Source organism: Mustela lutreola, chromosome 15, assembly GCF_030435805.1.
Source record: "Mustela lutreola isolate mMusLut2 chromosome 15, mMusLut2.pri, whole genome shotgun sequence".
NCBI lineage: Eukaryota > Metazoa > Chordata > Mammalia > Carnivora > Mustelidae > Mustela > Mustela lutreola.
Genome location: NC_081304.1, coordinates 36579698 through 36601357, shown reverse-complemented (window position 1 = coordinate 36601357; position 21660 = coordinate 36579698). Strand labels below are relative to the sequence as shown.

At 40.0% G+C, this 21660-nt stretch overlaps 1 protein-coding gene across 9 annotated transcripts in view; it reads left to right on the top strand.

The window, feature by feature from the left end:
• ACACA (acetyl-CoA carboxylase alpha) overlaps window positions 1-21660 on the top strand; it is a 285737-nt gene that overhangs the window by 125770 nt on the left and 138307 nt on the right. For all 9 annotated transcript variants that reach the window (XM_059149711.1, XM_059149709.1, XM_059149710.1 and 6 more), the window contains 11 exons: window positions 1211-1361; window positions 2581-2684; window positions 5408-5489; window positions 5909-6054; window positions 7116-7266; window positions 8975-9109; window positions 9473-9619; window positions 9954-10142; window positions 10857-10957; window positions 11705-11793; window positions 16435-16559. In XM_059149711.1, the coding sequence (XP_059005694.1) occupies window positions 1211-1361; window positions 2581-2684; window positions 5408-5489; window positions 5909-6054; window positions 7116-7266; window positions 8975-9109; window positions 9473-9619; window positions 9954-10142; window positions 10857-10957; window positions 11705-11793; window positions 16435-16559 (1420 nt within the window). The remainder of the gene's footprint in view (window positions 1-1210; window positions 1362-2580; window positions 2685-5407; window positions 5490-5908; window positions 6055-7115; window positions 7267-8974; window positions 9110-9472; window positions 9620-9953; window positions 10143-10856; window positions 10958-11704; window positions 11794-16434; window positions 16560-21660) is intronic.

Below are 21660 nucleotides of genomic sequence, written 5' to 3'. Positions count from 1 at the left end.
TTCCCTGAACATAGTATGTACTCAGTCAATATTTGTTCGTTAAGTGGCTTTGCCACTGGTTCCTGTCCTCATAGCCTCTGCTTCAGTCATAATGTTCCCTGAACATAACCCATGTTTTTGTCCCTCTTTCTTTGTTCTTGCTATTTCCTTTGTCCATTCTTTTATTCACTACATTCATCAGATATTTTTTTAATATCTGTTGGTGATGGCAACATAATGAGGACCCAGGTTAAAAATCTCTGTCTTAATGGAGTGTTCTAGTCCACAGGAAGACGGGCAATAAGTGACAAAACTCAGTGTAGCAAATGTTGTTTATGATAGTGGGATTACATCAGTGTGTTACAGGAACATACAGCTGAGTCAGCTGACTCAGCTGAGAGAGGGTCAGGGAAGGTTTCCCTGAAGGAGGTGACCTCTAGACTGGTGGCTGAGTAGCATATAGGAATATGCCAGGCCAAGAGGGTGTGGAGAAGAGGATGGAGGTGAGAAACAGAATAATTTTCTAGGCTGAGGGAGTGCCTGGACCATTGGAATGATATTCCTGTCATAGTCATAATCCCGCCTGTACTTTTATCTCATGTCAGATTCCACATTCTTCATGAAACCATGGGGAGGGGGATTTTCTCTCTTCCTAAACCTACTCCAGCACTTTGCTTATATCTCTACTGGCATTTATGATATTCTGCCATATATTTTGAAAGGGTTATTGTATCTATATTCTCTTTCCCTTATGAGTCTAATAATGTTTTGAGTCTCCGAGGTACCTAATTAAATATTTGTGGAAGTAAGAACCTACCCCGTGCAAGATAGACACTGAGCAGTATATTTAAATGTTTTATTATATGTAAATTATACTTTAATAAAATAAGGTGTAAGGAGGGAAAGATTATACCCTAATCCTAGGTAGCCAGAAACGATGGAAACCCAATAAGTGAAAACGGAGGGTGGTTTGCACATAATTTGTTCTGTATTCTACGTAATGATATGTGTGATTTTCTGATGCTCTTATGCTAATAGCATTCAGGACTCCTAAATTTACTGACTTACAGACTCCCTTGTCTGGAATGCATGTGAATAAGCACACTTACAAGTGCACCCTCATTTGTTTGTCCCTCCTCAGACTCCAAAAGATCGAAACGATTCTTTAAAATGATTGAAAAACATGTATATGTTTGTGGCTGAAACAGATCTGCTTCTGTTCTTCTCCCAGAAACATGGTGGTGGCTTTGAAGGAGCTATCTATTCGGGGCGACTTTCGAACTACAGTTGAATACCTCATCAAATTGTTGGAGACTGAAAGCTTTCAGCTGAATAGAATAGACACTGGCTGGCTGGACAGACTGATAGCAGAGAAAGTACAGGTGTGTGTTTTCCCACTTGCCAAACAGCTTTGGGGACTGGGTTTTTACAGGGTTGTTGTGTGATCAGTCTATGTCACTAGAGAAAATGTATTTGATTCTAATGTAAATGATGCTTGATCTACTTGGAAAAAAACTAGGAGTCAGTGTAATTTTAGCACCATGGAGTCCTCGTGCCTGTGTTACCTGGTCATTTTATGGGTTCTAGTATTACTTCCAGGGGTGTATCTGAAGAGAGGCATCCAGGGATTGAAATACGTCTGTCCTCATTTGATGTTAAGTCTGCTTCAGAGTTACCAGCTTTTACATCCATCTATCAAGTCCTGATGAGGGGGTCTCATTTAAATCAGCAGTTACCCCTTGTTTCTGAATCACTGGGCTGTTCTAAATAAGACTGTATGTAAAATCCTTAGATTCATCTAAATTATCTGAAGGTCCAAATTTCAATTATGTACCATATTTCTTTGAGATTATCATTAGCCAGATCCTTGTACCTTTTTAAATTCATTTATGACAAAATCTTGTTTTTGAATTCCTCTCTGATGAGTTCAGTGGAAATCCTTAGGGAGAATAGAGAAAAAGGTGTTTTTTATCTCTATTCAAATGAAGCCTTTATTCAATTTTTTTTTTTTTTTTTTTTAAGTTTTATTCAGGGGTGCCTGGGTGGCTCAGTCATTAAGCATCTGCCTTTGGCTTGGGTCATGATCCTAGGGTCCTGGGATAAAGCCCCACTTCAGACTCCCTGCTCAGTGGGGAGCCTGCTTTTCTCTCTCATGCTCTCTCTGCTTGTGGTCCCTCTCTCACCATCTCTCTTCTCTGATAAATAAATGAATAAAATCTTAATTAAAAAAAAAGATTTATTTATTCATTTTAGAGTGAGAGAGCACAAGTCAGGGAGGGCAGGAAGAGGGAAAGAGAATCTCAAGTGGACTCCAGACTGAGCATGAAGCCCAATGTTGGGCTCAGTCTTACAACCCTGAGATCACGGCCTGACCTAACACGAAGAGTCAGACACTTAGCTTAGCTGTGCCACCTATGCACCCTTGCCTCTATTCAAGTTCTAAAATTAATGTGTTTTTATCTCAAATATCAATTGAGTAATAAGGATAGAGGTTCTCAATGCTAGCTGTTGCTTCAGAGCGAATTTGGACCTGATTTAAATTGAGGAGCCATGGTGCTAAGTGACCATGCTTTTGATCTGCCTTCTTTTTCTTTCCTTCAGGCAGAGCGACCTGACACCATGTTGGGAGTTGTATGTGGGGCTCTCCACGTGGCAGATGTGAGCCTGCGGAATAGCATCTCCAACTTCCTTCACTCCTTAGAAAGGTAGGCTTTGTTTCTCATGGGCATGTTAACCAATAGTCCTGCTTCAAAGATCGATTTATTCTTCTCTCTATTCCTGCCAGCGTGTGAATGCTACCTCTTACTCGGTGATCATGGAGGTGGGGGAGAGAAAATATGCAGGAGGTTTTGTTTTGTTTTGTTTTAAAGATTTTTTTTTTTGAAAGAAAGAGAGCAAGTGCGGTGGGGGGAGCAGAGAGAGAGAGGGAGAGAATCTCAGCAGACGCCTGTTGGGAACGGAGCCCATCTTGGGGCTCAATCTCATGACCCTGAGAACATAACCTGAACTGAAACCAAGAGTCAGACGCTTAACTGACTGAGGCACCCAGGCGCCCTGATGTGGGAGTTATTTTTTTTAAGATTTTATTTACTTATTTGACAGAGATCACAAGCAAGCAGAGGGAGAGGGAGTAGCAGGTTCTTTGCCAAGCAGGGAATCCAATACAGGGTTCTATCCCAGGATCCTGGGATCACAACCTGAGAAGGCAGATGCTAAACTGACTGAGCCACCCGGGTGACCCCGTTGTGGAAGTTTTTATGGCAAATTATTTGGGGACTCTAACTTTAGATTCTAGAAATTAACTTCTACCACAGTTAGAATGGGTTGCTATTCATTCATTCATTCATTCATTCATTCATTCATTTGAGAGAGAGAGCAGAGGGAGAGAATCTCAGGCAGATTCCCCACAGAGAAGGGAGCTTAATGCAGGGCTTGATCTCACAACCATGAGATCATCACCCTGAGATCTGGACCTGAGCCAAAACCAAGAGTTGGGCACTCAACCAACTGAGCCATCCAGGTACCCCAGAGTGGGTTGCTTTTTAAAAACGAATTCAGCTAAAATAAGCATTTTCTCCGGTACAAGTATTAAATCTCTCGAAACCCACCCTTGTGATGAAAATCTGGTATTTCTCTCTAGAATCAAACCCTGAATATTTCATATATTACCTGTAACACCTTTCAGAAATTCATAATTGAGGGTGATATTCAGGATGACCTCATGAGTCTTGCAACTAGAGGACCAGGCCATATGGGGCTAAACTAATTTTTAACTCTGGTTCTAGAGACTAAGCTCTGCCTTTGAGTCCTTGGAGGAATGGCCCAAAGGGCTAATCATTTTAAAGCACTTTAATCACAGGCACTTTATTTCCTTCTGTGTTGTTAGGCTTATATCAGCTTTCTTTTAAGGTGTCTGAAAGGGAGAAGCAAAATTTTAAAAATTGAACTGAGATTGCACAGTTACTCAAGTCTTACGATAGGTATCTTTCATTGTGTTGCTCTCATGCACTAAAACCTTCAACAGCTCACATTACCCTCGTGTATTAAATCTAAATCCCTCAGTGTGACTTTCAACTCCCTATATACTTTGACCCCTTTTTTACCAGTCAAGTTTTACTTACATCTGTTCCTCACCATGTAATCTCTAAATTAGTTAAGTGGCTTTCCTGCCAGTGTACATATGTGTCATGCGTAATCTCCTCTGCAAACTTCCCTTCATCTTTTTAATGTTAGTTATTTTTTATTTATTTTTCAAACTTGTATTTTGAAGTAATTTGTTTAAAAAAAAAAAAAAACAAAAAACGAGTGGCATGAATCGTACAACTTCTATGTATTCTTCACCCGGATTCACCAGTTATTAACATCTTGCCTTGCTTGCTTTATCACTCACTCCCTCTTTCTCTTGTGAGAAGTCTTTCTTGATAATGTTTCTCTCCGAGGCAATGGCCTTCCCTTTTGCTTGAACCCAGCCATGGCCAATTTTTTTTTTTTTCTTTTACTACTTCAAATGAAGTCCCAGTTGATAACAGTAGATGGGGGTTGATTTTACTGGGGCATTTCTCTCTCTCTCTTTTTTTTAAAGTTTAATTTTCTTTCTTTCTTTTTAAAAGATTTTCTTTATTTGAGAGAGAGAGTGTGTGTGTGAGAGAGAGCATGAGAGGGGAGAAGGTCAGAGGGAGAAACAGACTCCCCATGGAGCTGGGAGCTTGACGCAGGACTCAATCCCAGGAGTCCAGGGTCATAACCTGAGCCACCAGGTGCCCAATTTTATTTATTTTTAATAACAAGTAATATATTCACATGGTTCAAAGTTCAAAAGGCACAAAAAGGTAGTGAAAATTTCCTTCTTACCTCTGTTCTTTGATCACCTAATTTTTTCCACTATGTCAACTCATGTTACCAGTTCTTCTGTAACCTTCCAGACATATTTTAAATTTATATAAGCATGTACATGTAATATTTATTTCTTCCCACCCCTTATTTTTTTAGAAACACAAATGGTAGCATACTCTGGAACTGTTCACAATTTCACTTGCTTTTTTCACTTAACAGTGTATTTTGGAGAGTAGTCTGTATTAGGACATAAAAGCCTCCATCTTTCTGGGTGCCTGGCTGGCTCAGTCAGTAGACCATACAACTGTTAATCTCAAGGTCATGAGTTCAAGCACCACACTAGGTATAGAGATTATCAATAAGTAAACTAAAAAATATATATACATAAAAGCCTTCTGCTTTCTTTTTAATGACTGTATAATTTTTCATTATAGGGCCTTTTCGTAATTCATGTATCAGTCCTTTACTGATGGTCCTTTAGGCTGTTTCCAGTCTTGATAGTCCAGGAAGTGCTACCATTAATAACCTTGAGATTTCCTGACAAACTTCTGGAACTTTCTAGAAGTAAATATGACTTATGTTTTTGTTCTTTCAGGGGTCAAGTCCTTCCTGCGCATACGCTTCTGAATACAGTAGATGTTGAACTTATCTATGGGGGAGTCAAATATGTACTTAAGGTATGCCGAACCCCACAGAAAACTACACCTTACTTTTTGTTTTTCTTTGTTAGCTTGCTTTCTTTAGGTTAAGGGATGGGGGAAATGTTTGGTTTACTTCAGGGTAGGGTATTGGTGAAATTGCTGTCATTATTTGTGTCAGTAGCCTAAAGTAGTATTTGATGTTTCTATAAAAATGTTTCAGTGTTCTTTAATGTGACATAGGAGTCAGAGAACAACCAGACTAGGGGAAAGCATCTAAGGTTGCCCTATTAGCTTGTAGCAGGACTAAGCCCTGCCCACAGACATTGATGCTAGGAGCACCTTCTTCTCTGGGAGATGTTTCTTACCTATATTTTTGAGGTAGTGTCTTTTTTTTCCTGGGGCTCCACCTGGAAGGGACACACTGACTTGTCCCTTCTGGTTCTCATTCCCTGCAGGTGACGCGGCAGTCCCCTAACTCCTATGTGGTGATCATGAATGGTTCGTGTGTAGAAGTAGATGTGCATCGGCTGAGTGATGGAGGGCTGCTCCTGTCCTATGATGGCAGCAGTTATACCACGTACATGAAGGAGGAAGTGGATAGGTAAGGGGCTGTGTGTGGGCCATTTGCTGGTCTTTGTGGCAACCTTCCTTCTCGGTAGTCACTAGCTCTGGGGCTTTTTCAAGGTCTTTTGGATATTCTTTTTTTTTTTTTTTTTTTTAAAGATTTTATTTATTTACTTGACAGCGAGAGATCACAAGCAGGCAGAGAGGCAGGCAGAGAGAGAGAGAGATGGAAGCAGGCTCCCTGCTGAGCAGAGAGCCCGATGCGGGACTCGATCCCAGGACCCTGAGATCATGACCTGAGCCAAAGGCAGCGGATCAACCCACTGAGCCACCCAGGCGCCCTGGATATTCTTTTTTAAACAAAAAGAGTACATGTACTTAACAAAAATTTTAGGAATACAAAAGTGTTTACAGTTAAAAACATTGTTTCTCTGCCCCTCCAGTGTGAGTAGGCCATGAAAAATAAGTTTCCCTCTCTTTAAGCAACCACCATTAACAGTTTATTTTTGCAGAAGTTTTATACGTGTAATTTGTGTATATGTACATACTGTGTTTTTCTTCTGACTACATTCACAAATAAAAATAACGCTTAGACACTGTTCTGCACTTCATTTTTTTATTATAGATTTGTTATAGATATAACATAGATTATAGCCTCTTTACCATCAGTCATTTAGTGTTGTTGTGTCAGTGAAATGAATTAGTACATGTAAAATGTTCAGAACATTGTCTGGTACATAGTAAGAGTTCAAGTAAGAGTTCAAGAAAGCTGCTATTGTCATCATCTTCATGTTTGTTTTTTTTAAGTAGAGGTGTCTATTATTTTTAATGGTCATATAGTATTCCATTGTATGGTTGTACTATAATTTATTTAACCTGACCCGTATTGAAGGAAGTTTTGGTTACATGGCATTGCCAACAAAGAGAAAATGAGTGTTCTGTGCGTCTGTGTGTATATATAGGTAAAATTTCCAGTTTTGGCCTGTGTGTGTATATATGTGTTGTGTTTTTCTTTTATTTAAGATTGACATCATTCTACCATTCTCTTTTACAACCCAAGGTGCTTTATTGGCTTACATACTCCTCTTTATCTCCTAGGTATCGCATCACAATCGGCAATAAGACCTGTGTGTTTGAGAAGGAAAATGACCCTTCTGTGTTGCGCTCGCCTTCTGCTGGGAAATTAATCCAGTACATTGTGGAAGATGGAGGCCATGTGTTTGCTGGCCAGTGCTACGCTGAGATTGAGGTCAGGGTGGGGACGGGACACTCAGAGTATGGGAGGGAAGATAGGAAGAGTGTGTGCTGGGGTGGACTAAGACTGAAGAGTAACAGAAAAGAAATAGAAAATAGAAAGTAAAAAGCATTAGTTTGTTTAATTGGCTTATGAATACAATTTTAAAAACAAATAAGAGGGGCACCTGGGTGGCTCAGTGGGTTAAGCGTCTGCCTTCAGCTCAGGTCATGATCTCAGGGTCCTGGGATCGAGCCCTACATCAGGCTCTCTGCTCAGCAGGGAGTCTGCTTCCCCCTCTTTCTCTGCCTATCTCTCTGCCTACTTGTGGTCTCTTTCTGTCAAATAAATAAAATCTTTAAAAATAAATAAAAATAACAAGAAGCTCACAGTTTTTCTTTGACAGATGAGCAATCTTTTCCTCCGAAGATAGATACTGAGCAGCAGCACTTACTGAGTCAGGAATCATGCTAAGTGCAGGTTATACAGAAAAGAAATATGATAGGTGGAGTGGGGCCGCAAAACAGACAAGTAATGAAATATGGATTCTGAGTGAGCTAAGCACAGAGTTCAGGGGCCACTTAACCCAGATTGGGGTGCAGCTGGTTTATGTGATGGGTAGTAGGGGAGGACTTCTGAAAGAGAGAGGACTTCGATCTTACTTTTGAAAGGTAGATGGTATTACCAGGTGAAGAAGGGCACGGTGAATGTGGAAAGGGAAGTGTGCAAAGGCACAGAAGAGAGTGTAGTATATTTAGGGAACTGCAAGGGCATATTGTACTGCTTGAGAATGGACTAAGGTTAAATGGGAAGTGGCAAGCCAAGATGCTAAATAAGTAATCAGAACTTGGTCATTAAGGACCTTATGAGACATACCAAGATGTTGCTACTGTCCTGGAGGCAGTGAGGAGTCCCTGAAGGATTTTATACAGAAGAGTGACACACTGAGATTTGGACTCTAGAATGATTGCATTTAGTGACCTTGTTGAAGATGTGTAGCAGGTAGGGTATTCTGCTGGGAGGTTTTTCAAGTACTCTAGGCCAGACATGGTGAGGGCCTAAACCAAAGAGATGGCAAGAGAGGAAGATATTTCTGAGAGATATTTAGAAGAGGTCCTTGGCTGGCCTCAGTAATTGGGTTAGGGAGAAAGAGGAGTAAAGAATGACTCTCAGGTTTTGGCATGGGAATCTGAGGTGGACAGACTGAGCACCTAAATCCATGGGTATGAGGAGGCTAAATCGTTAATCAGTCTAAGAATAAAACAAGTAAAACAGAGGCACCTGGGTGGCTCAGTCATTAAGCAGCTTCCTTCGGCTCAGATCATGATCCCAAGGTCCTGGGATCCTGCATCAGGCTCGTCGTTTGGTAGGAAGGCTGCTTCTCCCTCTGCTTGTGTTCCCTCTCTCACTGTGTGTGTGTGTGTGTGTGTGTCTCAAAAAAATAAATAAAATCTTAAAAAAATAAATAAAACACAAACTATGGCAAAATCAGTTTCAACATTAGAAATAAGAAATGTTAGTAGCTGTCCTTAATCCCTAAAACTAGGTACTGAGAGCGTTTTCTAATTGCCTTCCTGTGTGCTCTTGGAGGTTTCAGGTTTCTCACTTTTCTGGACTGATTTAGAGCTAGTATGACTTAGATGCTGAGGGAAAAACTAGCTTCTCTAAATCATTCATCTGTGTAAAGAGAGGGTAAACTCTAATTTTATTTTTTTCATTATAGGTGATGAAGATGGTAATGACCTTAACAGCTGCAGAGTCTGGCTGTATCCATTATGTCAAACGGCCTGGAGCAGCTCTTGACCCTGGCTGCGTAATAGCCAAAATGCAGTTGGACAACCCCAGCAAAGTCCAACAGGTGAGTAGGAAGGTACTTTTAATTTTGCTCTCCAAGAGCTGATTACATGGTAGGGGTAGCTTGGAGGGGCAGATGATTTCAGTGCTTAGTTTTCTTAAGCTTTTCTTTTCTTAAGCTGCTTTCCCTCTGATCTCCTGCCTTGTATTTGTGCCTGTAGTGTTATGGAATTAGACTTCGCAAGAATTACTACAATGCTAAGATTCTATGATTTCTTCATGACACTCTGTCCACTGACTTCTCTCCTTGTAGCTGCATACGATAAAGGGACTTCTTGATTGTGAATGATGAATCTGAGTTGTAGTGGTGTGTGTGTAAGCTGCATAGAAGGTAGTGGGTGACTTGCTTTCTCATTGGCATTGGCAGGCTGAGCTTCACACGGGTAGTCTACCACGGATCCAGAGCACGGCCCTCAGAGGCGAGAAGCTCCATCGAGTGTTCCACTATGTCCTGGATAATCTGGTCAACGTAATGAATGGATACTGCCTTCCAGATCCTTTTTTTAGCAGCAGGGTACGAATCACTTCTGTTGGGGAAAGAATGTACAAATAGGGTACCTGTTCTCCAAGATAGTTTAAAAATCACATGAGGATTTAGAGGGAGGGAAAGAAAGTTGTTTGGCCTGAGACCATGGTTTATGGGATTTGAAGTCTTTAAATCCTTGCTGCTTATCTGTGTTACTGACTTCACATTTAATTGGGATTTAAACCAGGGAAAAAGGGCAGTGTTAGATGCCTGTATTAGAGTTTCACAGTAAATACTGTATGGTACTGAATTCAGATGTATCACTTTATTTGAGGGATTGTGTTAATTTTGTCTGGATCTTACTTTATTACTTTCTTCTCAGGTAAAAGACTGGGTAGAGCGGTTGATGAAGACCCTCAGAGATCCCTCCTTGCCCCTCCTAGAATTGCAAGATATCATGACCAGTGTCTCTGGCCGTATTCCCCCCAACGTGGAGAAGTCTATCAAGAAGGAAATGGCTCAGTACGCTAGCAACATCACATCAGTCCTCTGTCAGTTTCCCAGCCAGCAGGTATTTAGAGAGTGACACTGTCATTCTCTACTAGCTACTACACAACATTCATTCTTCTCATAGCTACCAGTTCTGGAGTTCACGTTCTAAGATTCCTTCCTGGTTGGATCCTTTCTCTGGAGCTTGTGCTTTTGAAGTCTTGAGTGTTGTGCCCTTCACAAAAGTGTCTCAGGATATAAGCCCAATAACAAAAGTACTAGATGTAAAATGTAAAGTGTTTGTGGTTATGAGGAAAACTTATTGGCGATGTATTTCATAGAGGTTTATTCTTGGGCCTGTGCTCTAATCAGAGGAATTTTGTGAATGTAAAGTAGAGGGATATTTGTAGTTTTATTAGCAGTGACTTCCTTACCACACTGGCAGCATGCTCCTTATCCTTTGCTAATTTACATTAGGGAGTTAAGCTAGGCAAGTAGGGGATAAAGTACGGACCATGACCATAAGTATATCCTGCCTATCAAGGGCCTCTGGTAGGGTGTTAGCTTTTGTGATACACTCATTAGTTCATCTGGGAAAGGGTGAAAAGAAATAAAAGTTGCTCATTTAACACAAGCCTCTAAAACTATGCCCAGTAACATCCAGCTATTCCCAACACATTAAAGATAGACGTGATCATGTTATAATTGAGATTACTGGTGGCGATCCTACAAAGGCTAATACTTTGGGTCCCTTTGTTGGGTTGGGTTCATTTTTTTCCTCTTTTTTCTGCTTTAGATTGCCAACATCCTAGATAGCCATGCAGCTACATTGAACCGGAAATCTGAGCGGGAAGTCTTCTTCATGAACACCCAGAGCATTGTCCAGCTGGTACAGAGGTAGTTACATGTAACTCCAGAAGAAAGATTCCTTTCTTCTAAGTGGTCACCGAGAGATTTACCTCAGGTTTGACTAGAGAAATTAGCACTTGTATCTTAGAAAATACCTTGTATCTTCTACATCTTAGAATTGTGAGCTAAAATATTCCTGATGACTTCTTTCTAGTCTGCATCATTCTGTTGAGTATTAAGTCACAGAAATTTCAATCGCTTTCTTTTTCCTTGCAATTTTGATGAAACTCCCGATTTTTCTTCTGGCATAGGGTTGAGTACAACATTCATTCTTCTCAGCTTATGGAGCCAACTGTTGGACTGGAGGAACATTGACAGAACATTTTCAACTTTGAGATGCTCATAAATTTTTCAGATAGCCCTTAGCCATTTCAGGAGTGTAGTGATCATTTCTACTTAGCAGTGGGAACTGAATCAAGTTCTGTTAGGTGGGGCTAGCAAGTGGTTTGGGGGGGTTGTTTTGTCCTCCTTTTTTCCTCTCTCTCTTAATTAAAGCAAAAACAAAAAACCTTGTCTAGACAGATATCTCAGATATCTTAGGCTTAGAATTTAAGTTGATCCAGTTAGTTGATTTTAGGCTGGCCCCTGCCCTGTTCTAGAATTTAGAGGGAAAACGGTGCAGTAAAAAATCTAGAAGGTGAACCTGGACTCTGGGCTTATTATTTAAATAGTCTGTTATTTAATCATGTCGGTCTGTAGGGTTTTTCAGTGGAGACTTTTTTTCCGGCTGCCTAGGTACCGAAGTGGCATCCGAGGCCACATGAAGGCTGTGGTGATGGATCTGCTGCGGCAGTATCTGCGAGTAGAGACCCAGTTCCAGAACGGTAAGCCTGTTCCTGAGGACTGTGTTTCTGAAAAGGCTTCCCTGTAGGACTGTGCAGCCGCTGAGCCAGTTCTCCCTGTCACTAACACCCGGACATGAACAAAACTCGTCCTCCTGTCACCCTTTCCTTAAAAACTAAACCTCCATATCCCACTAGTGCCCAAGAAAGGGTAACAAAACAGTTTGATGAGATTGTGACTCTGGTAGTGCTTCTGGGAAAGAGCGGCAATAATTTTTCTAGTAGAGATTAGTATTCCCTGTTGATGTCATCTTGACCTTGTTTAGCGAGAGTTGGTTGAGTCATGACCAGGCTGAAATTGAAAAACTCTATCTGAAGAGCTTGCCTCTTGGCAGCTAATCCACGGATTGAGCCACAGTCATCTGAAAAGGGCTCAGATTTTCCACTACTTTTCAGTGTATCATTTCAGTGGAATTTATCCCTGGCTTTCTCTGAAGAGCTTCATTAAATGATGTATAAAGTCTCTAAATGTGAAACTGGGATTTTAAAAGCGGCGTGCTGCTGATACTGCTTCTTGCCACAAGGTGGCAGTGAAACATCATAGAATTTGAAATACTACTTCATGTTTTCTTACAGGTTTTGCTTTCTTTTGCATCACCCGTAAACAGCAAAAATACTCAAGTGAAAATTAGCAAACTAAATCCATCAATGTATAAAATAATACATCACAACCAAAGTTTCTTTATCCCAGTACTGCAAGCTTGATTAATATTGGAAAAACCAACTACTATAATTTATCATCTAGGAGATTCAAAGAGGAAGAACCATGGTCATCTAAAGATATTGGGGGGGAACATTTGACAGAATTTAATATTCATTCATGATAAATAAACTCTTAGCAAATGATGAATAAAATGGAACTTTTTTAAACATGTGAAGTTCCCCCAGAAAAAAATCCATAGGAAATTTTATGCATACTGTTAAAATTAAAAGTATTGTTGAGAGCATACCCTTTGAGGTAGAAGTAAGACAAGGGCACTGGCTTTCACTGCTGTTTAGCATCATATTAAATGAGCTGGTGCAGTAAGATAAAAAGCACTTAAAGCTGTGAGAACTAGAAAGGAGTAGGGAATATATCTGCCACTATTAGATATGATGTCTACCTGAAAAACCTCAAAATATCCACATATTTATTATTAGAATTAAAGTCTAACAAGGTTGTCAAATGCAAAAGTCAATATATAAAATCCAATATATGTTTGAATTTTGTATATCTCTATAGTACAACAGTTGTTTGGAAGAGCAGTTTAGAAAAGTAGGCCATTTAAAATAGCAACCCAAAATATGGAATACTAAGGAATAAGTCTAACAAAAAATGTACAAGCCTCTTTGGAAGAAAATTATAATGAGTAAACAATAATAAAGATCTAAATAAATATCACAGTCTTAGATTAATATATACTTACAAAGTATTGGTTCTCCTTGAATTCATCTATAGATTTGTCGATGTTCCAGCAAAAATCCTAGTAGGGAATATCCATGGAATTTGTTGAGCTAATTTTAAAATGTGCATGAAAGATAAGTCTGACGATAACCAAGACACTTCTAAAGAAATACAGGGTGGGGGATTTGTCCAGTCAAATATCAAGAGTTAATATAAACTCATATTAATGAAGAGATTGTGATACTAGTGTAGGGACAGCTTAATAGACTGATGGAATTAACAGCGTAGAAATAGGTCCACACGTATATGAAAATTTACATTATAACACAACAGGCATTATAGATCATGAGCAAAGGATAGACTTTTCAGGAAATGATATACTACTGCAATGTCTTATTTATTTACAAAACCAAAAAAGAAATTGAATCCCTACCTTAAATCATATACACAGAAATCAATTCCAGATGAATTAAAATTAAAGACTTAAACATGTTCTATAAAGGCAAAACTACTAAATTTTTAGGAGAATAGTCTCATGACCTCAAGGTAGGGAAGATTTTGTCATAGAAGGCACACAAGGTGCAAACTATGCAGGAAAAAGCTGATTATTTTGACCCTACTTAAGAGCTTCTATTCATGAAAAGATCCCAAAAAGAGACTGAAAAATAAGCCACAAGGTGGGAGAAGGTATTTACAAAACCTGCACCTAACAAAGGGTGTTAATAAAGGACAACCTCATAGAAAAATGGGCAAAAGATAATTCACAAAAGGGGGAATACAAATGATCCATAAATGTATGAAAAGACGTTCAAGCTCATTAGTAATTAGTGAAATGTGAGGAAAAATGAGTCTGGCAAAAATTAAAAAGTCAGTATCTTCCACATCTTCTATGGGCGACAGTGCAAATTTCCAAAGTACAAGCCACTTTGGAAAAGTTCAGCAGAACCTAATAGAGTTGAACTTTTTAAAATACTCTTCAACCGGGTGCCTGGATGGCTCAGATGGTTAAGCATCTGCCTTTGGTTCAGATCATGATCCTAGGGTCCTGGGTTCAAGCCCCCGACATCAGGCTCCCTGCTCAGTGCAGAACCTGTTTCTCCCTCTCCCTCTGCCATTCCCCCTGCTTGTGCTCTCTGGTTTTATCTCTCTGTCAAATAAATAAATAAAATCTTAAAAAAAAACCACGAAAAACTCTTCAACCTAGCAATCTACTCTTAGATAATAAGACTCTAGAGAAACTCTTACGTATAAGGCCTACTCGTGGTAGCATTGTTCATAATAGCAAAAAAGACAGGAAACAATTAGAACTTAGATAAGTAGGATAGATAATTGAGTTCTAGTATATTCCTACAATGGATTACTGTACAGTGAAAGTAGATGAACCAAGTTACACATAGGAACAAAAGGATAAATTTCAAGAATGTAACATTGAGAGATAAATAGAATAAATTTAAAGAAAAGTCAAAGAGGGGCGCCTAGGTGGCTCAGTGGATTAAGCCGCTGCCTTCAGCTCAGGTCATGATCTCAGGGTCCTGGGATCGATCCCTGCATTGGGCTGTCTGCTCAGCGGGGAGCCTGCTTTACCCTCTCTCTCTGCCTGACTCTCTGCCTACTTGTGATCTCTGTCTTTCAAATAAATAAATAAAATCTTAAAAAAAAAAAAAAAAAGGAAAAGAAAAGTCAAAGAATGAGTAACATGAAATTCAGCTTAGTTATTTCTGATGGGCGCACGTAGGATCCTTCAAAGATCATTAAAAATGTTATTAGATAGATAGTAGTTACCAGGGTGTTTATTCTTCTGCATATATGTTTCGCCATAAAAATTTTTTAAAAAGATAAGTTGGTATCATTGCTTTCTTTCTGCTTAGGGTCTTTGCTGTCTCTTCCCTGGGTAAATAGTTTTTTTATTTCTCCTGGTCCTAGTAAATCCCTTTACCAAGACATATTTCTGTTGTCTCTTCACAGCTGTCTTGGTTGGAGAAAGTATGAATATGGATAGGCCAACCATTTCTTAAATGGCCTCTATTTGTTCTCAATGGGTCTTGTAGGAAATTTTCAGCTCCTAAATATTGTAGCCCACTGTTATTCAAATACATTTAGTTTCATTTTGGGGAACAAAACAAAACAAAACACCTCATGTCAGTCTCTAATATTTAAAACACAGCCAAGTTAACCCTGACTGAATGTGCTCAGTATTCTAGGAATCCATGGTATTACAGTCGAACTGTTCTGGTTTGTAACTTAACATGGAATCTGAACTGAGGTAATTAATCCTTTAGTGTTGTCACGATTTCATAAAATTCTGACCTTGAGACTTTTTGAACGCTAATTCTCCTTTACTGAGGTAAGCTGTTTTCTGAAGAACTGATATTGTATCCCATGGTGGATATCACTATAGTACAGCTGAAGCTTATGCTTCTGTTGCAAAGCATAGCTTTTCTGGCTAGAACTAACCTGCCCCTGGTGGCATTATGAAGGGCCAGTGAAAATATGCATAACCATACCCTCCCTACAGACCTTTTGACTTAATTCAGGGTTCTCCTTGATCTCTGCCTTAGTTTGGATTTGGAAGCCTAGGCATTGCTTAGCTGTTTCATGTATTTACGGGGAAAAATGTTGATTTCAGAGGTAGCAACTGTCCCCTCTTGTAGATATTGACAGGTTAGTATGGTCTTTATTTTTGAGCTAAAACTGTTCCTTATAGGTAGGGTGAAACATTTTCAGTGAGTCAAACATGAAACCAGAAACTTAAGCTGGGGGCTGACTTTAAAGATCATCAAGCTTTTTAAGCAGCAGAACCCTTTCTGCTAAGGAAATCATTTCAGGAAGCTAAATGAGTGAGTTTATAGTAAGGATGGGGGTTGGAATTATCACCAGCCACCCAGACTCTAAGACCCACTTTTCCTCCACTCCTTTTGAGGGCGGGGGGCGGGGGTGGGTGGGTGGGTGGGTGGGGCAGGATGAAAATGAGACTCAGAGAGGTAAAGTGATTTGCCAAGGAGCACAAAGGAAATTGGTAACAGAGCTAGGTTATGAGCCCCCATCTTAGACCAGATTGCTGGACTCCTAGTCCAGCGTTTCTTTTACTAAACCTCACTGCCAATTCTGTACAAATTCATCCAAGAAAATTCTTAGGATGTTTCCTCTCACTGCTTATCAGGTGAAGGCTATAAAAAAATAGCAGGTAACTGTGAAAATTCACCCAATGGATGAGGACCAGTTCTTTTTGCTGCTTGCAGGTCACTACGACAAATGTGTGTTCGCCCTTCGAGAAGAGAACAAGAGTGACATGAACACTGTACTGAACTATATCTTCTCTCATGCCCAAGTCACCAAGAAGAATCTTCTGGTCACAATGCTTATCGTGAGTACCGTTTTTCAAAACCTGTAAGGATGGTTGATGTGAAGAAAGCATTTCTCCTCCTGAGGTTCTGTGGTCAGAGGAAAAGCTCCTTGTCTTTTTGTAATTGGGGGATGAGTGGTGCTTGGGTTGTCGGTGAACCATTTTCTTACCCTCTCCCTCTGTCCTTGACCTGAAGGAACCTGCCGTAGTCAGGAAAGGATTGTTCTGGCTATTGTGTATGGAGTCACACATAGGAACTCTGATCTCTTGACTCTGTTTAGAGATGCCTTGTGCTTCCCCATTCCTGCTGTCACTTGTGACAGTAGCTTTAAAATGTACTCTTACCTAGCCAGTATACTTTTTTTTTTTAAGATTTTATTTATTTATTTGACAGATGGAGATCACAAGTAGGCAGAAAAGCAGGCAGAGAGAGAGAGGAGGAAGCAGGCTTCCTGCTGAGCAGAGAGCCCGATCCCAGCATCCTGGGATCCCGACCTGAGCTGAAGGCAGAGGCTTTAACCCACTGAGCCACCCAGGCGCCCCTAGCCAGTATACTTTGTCATGATAACTCTTGTTTGTTCCATGGGTATCTGCAAGGGCTCTTAAGTCCCCAAACTTAAGAACAAAGCTTAAGAACAAAATGTAGTGTTAAAATTTCAGTACTGCCCCTCCCACCAAAGAAATTTAAATTTACTCTGCAACTTCTTTGGGTCCCTTTCTCTTTTACTTACATGGAACCCTAAGCTCAGATTCTTGTACTGGTAATGGATATATGCTTTTGTCCCCATAACCACATAATACGAGAATTAGTAGAAAGTGGCAAATAGAGGTGAGACTAGTAAATGTGATTAGAATTAATATACATTTGACCAATGGGTAAAAGTTCTGTGGACTTTGAACTTAAGGATTTTAAAAGATGGTTTGTAAGTCCTTCACTCCTAGAGTTTTCCAGTTGAGTTAGTTCTAGGAATCAGAGAACAATAGGACTATTCTTAGAGTCCCTACCCCATGAACAATTAACTGCCTGGCTACTGTCTGTTGGTCTTTTTGGGGGACCAAAGTACCTTTCACTCCTAGAATTTCCTCGCTTGTTCCTTTGTGGAATTGGCATTCTTGGTACCTTGATTCCATCATTCTTCTTGGAGGGAAAAAAAAATAAAACTATAAATCGTCACTGTGGTTTTTTATTTCATAGTTCAGAATAAAGGGAAACTAATTAGCTCACATTTCTGGTTAAGAGCAGTGCCACAACTTCATATATGCCTAGCCTGGTTAACTCTCAAGGATATAACATTTTTTTAGAATAGCCACTTCTAAAAACATGTAATTATAGGGAGAGTTCATTACCTTTGCTACCCTAGAATGGCTAGATGGTGGGGAAATCAGAAGACACATTTGAAAGGAAAAAATATGTATCAGCACTATATAATACTTCAACTCCCCTAAGTGACGGGTTTTGACAAAGAAGTGCTTTTATCTATGGCAATTTGCTGATTTTTTTTTTCTCCGTCAAACGGAGGAAGAAATCTCTGACCAGTTAGTTGGTTGTTGTTACTGTTTTTGTTGTTTTTTTTATTTCAATACAAGGATTGCTAATTTTCATTTGGATAAAACCAGACTTTCTGGCCAAAAAGGGTAATGAGGGAGTGGAAGAATCTCTCAGTTTGGACCTAAAATGGGGCATATTTGCCTTTTTAGGGAGCTAATGATGGTGAGTTTTCATTTTATTATGATTACCTTTTTAAGGACTTAACAGTTTTCTGCACTAAAAATAGACCAAAGCCCAGAATCCTTGGAGCAGCAGAAGAGTAATGATCGTCCAAGACTGTCGCTGGGTTTCTTAAATTCTAATTTGTAAGATATAGGGGCTCGGCTCGCTCCTTTTGCGGAGTGATTGTAAGTAACGCTTGCCTTAAGAATCTCATTATTGGAACACGGAGCCATATTTCCTCTGAGAATTCTGGAGTAGCTTTGAGCCGGGGCTGTTCATTTCTCAAGTAATCACGCTGGTGTGATGGAGAGAGAAAATGGCAGCTGTTCGGAGCTCAGGCCTTCAATTTTCTTCAGAGTCCAGTCACTCAAGTGTGTAATTACACGGGGGGTGCTGCAGAGGCGTTGGGCCCTGTCAGAGAACTGGTTTGAGGCTTTGCTTTTTGCTTTTGCCAGTCAGGACAGGCAGAAGCCAATGGGACTCTGACTTGCTGCTGTTCTTTTTTCCCCACCTTGTCATCCTGATTACTTCTTACCTGCATGGATAGTGCCCCAACTTTCTTTCCAACAGGCTGAGCTCTTTGGAGAAAAGAGCTATTGTTAGTATTTGGGTTTGGATGAATAGGGTGGATGCGGAGGAGTCAGAGGGAGGAGGAAGAGGAGGAGGAAAAGGTTGAAGATGTGAACCAGAAAGATGGATTTGTCCTTCTCTTTATTTCGGCATTTCACATTTTTCTTAAAACAAAAACAACAAACCCAAACTCAGTAAACAAAGTAGGATCTGTAGGCTTTCATATCATTGAATTTCTTTTGAAATATCAGCTGCTTTCATCTTATCCTAGAGATTTGGAAAACAAGAAGTTAATTGATATGCTCGAGCTGAGGGTCAGCTAGCCATGTCCTATGCAGCAGGAACGAGAGCTCAAAAGGTACTCCCTTCTGACCTGATACTACTGAATACCAGATGTGGGTCTCCTCATTCCTTCCCTGGTAATGGTCAGGTCTCACAGCCATCACCCCGCCCCATGTCTGCATTAATGTTGGTGGCTGGTAAGAGCTATTTTACTGGCTTGGCTCACTCTTTCTCTAGGTCTGTCTTTTACAGATATCACCTGCACATGGTAGCATTTGAATTCCCTAGCTTGTGTTCTCTACCACTTCCCCTTTCTCTGCTTACCTTGGCTTCCTGATTGATGGTTATGTGCCCGGCATTTCAATCTTTGCTTTCTAGAAGTAGAATTGTTCATGGTGTGCTTTGCTGAGCTAGATGATGATTTCTGGGCTTTTGAACCTAGAGGGAGGGATCAAGACAATCAGGTTTCTGTGAATCAGTGTTAGAAAATGTGGGCTGCTCCAAAGAAGCCCTCATCGCCTCCAGGCATGTATTAACATAGTGCCTAGTACTAACTTGCTTCAAGGACTCTGGAGCAAATTTGTTCTAATCTTCCCCCTATCTGGAAAGTAGAATACCAAGTAAAATGCTAGTCTCATCATTTTTTTGTCCATTTGGAGGAACATGGTGCCTTGATTAAAACTGAAGGCTGGAAGACCAAATTTATTTTTATGAAAGCTTTACTTAAGAGGTTATTATGATTTTTTTTTTTTTCTTTTTAAGAGAGAGCTCAAGTGGGAAGGGGCAGGGGGAGGAGAGAAAGAGTCTTAATGAGACACGGGGCTCTATCTCACAACCCTGAGATGGAGACCTGAGCTAAAATTAAGAGTTGGTTGCTTAACCAACTGAGCCACCTAGGTGCCCTTATTTAAGAGGTTGTGTAGCCAAATTAAGCAGTTTGGCACCAATAAAAAGTATCAACATCCTTGTAGCAGCGGTCGAGATGGCGAAGTATCCAGTAGTCAGCCACCTTGATGGTGAGTAGTCCTCCCCTCACTACTTATTTGTTATTTCTGGAATGGTCCACATGAACATGATACAAACCATGCTCCTCATGAGTAATGCTGGGGCCTGTGAGCCTCTGATTTGGTTTAGATGAGGAGCCTTGCCTTCTTCCTCTTAACATGACTGCAAATAGTTTTATCCAGTGTGTAAACAAGGAAGTCGTCATTCTCTGTGAACCCAAGTTTACTGAACAAGGGTGATATTAACAATGTCTTGTTAAACCTGTCCCATGACATCCTTGGAATGTCAAAAAGTCCACCTGTGACTGGAAGAAATTACTAGTCCATTGCTGATTTGGGGGTTAGTGCCTCACCCACCTGAGCAATAGTGTCGTGAGAGCATTACACATCAGTCACAGTCGGTTTTTAATTGCCTTAGGATGCTAAGATCAAGTTGGATTATGTTGGGCTGTCCTGGCAGTCAGCTGCATAACTTGGATGGTTTTGACACTTAAGCATGCTCGTTAAATTTCTGTAAATCTGAAATATTCCCTGTTGTTAGCCATCATCCAGTTTAAGAGTAAATATAAGAAGTAAGTGTGTGATACCAGTCTTAACCATTACTGAATAATTCTGTTAACTTTGGCCTACAAATTTATGCAAGTAACCTGTAATTCCAGAACCAGCAGGTAGGCTCATTAAAAGAACCTCTTTATATTGAGGAAACACATCTGCTGACATAGTCACTATTTAATGTCATTGTTACAAAGTGTTCACCAGAATTAGGTGATGATTTGGGGCTTCCCATTTGGAAGGCTGTCTCTAGGCTAGAGGGCCATAAACTATTAAAATGGCCTTTAGTCCCTGGCGGTTTCTTTTAGGACCTGAACATTGTCCAGGTCAAGGACAAGAGAAAGTTGAGAAGGTTATCTTATATGTGATTTTCTAATGTCAGTCTTTTACTAAGTACTCATGATGACAATGGAGAAAATAGTATTTGAATGGAAAATCCAAATCAGGATAAACTAATGGAGGTAATGGTTTATTGATACTGTATTTGCTGCTTCTTGTCCCTCTGGGACAAGAAGGTTTGGTTTCTGTACTTTATTATTTATTACAAGGAGCCCAGGAGGACTGTGAGCTGGTGATTGTGAATGAATAATTACTTCCCAGTTACTTTTTAAAAATCTCCATAGTTCACTTTTCTTTTGGATACTGTTTCTTTTTTACTACCCCCTTCTACTTATAGAGGAAAGAGGAGACCAAAAAAAAAAAAAAAATTTTTTTTTGGTTTTTAAAAAAAGGTGGTTTTCTGTGTTAAGTTAGAACAGGATCTATAGTTAGACAAGAGGATAGCTTCATTTTTGGGTATATATTTTAGTTTCATCTCAAAAGGTAAACCTAGGTTTCTTTTCAAGGGAAAACATTCCATATCAAAGCTGTTGTGTCTGATAAAAGTAGGTAGCTAATGTTCTTATTTTGTTGTGTTTTATTTTGTTGTTAGATGTTGAGACTTGAGTCTGGCTGTTTGCAGAGCAGCTGAGTTTCATTACTGAGGACACCTGTTAGGCTTTTA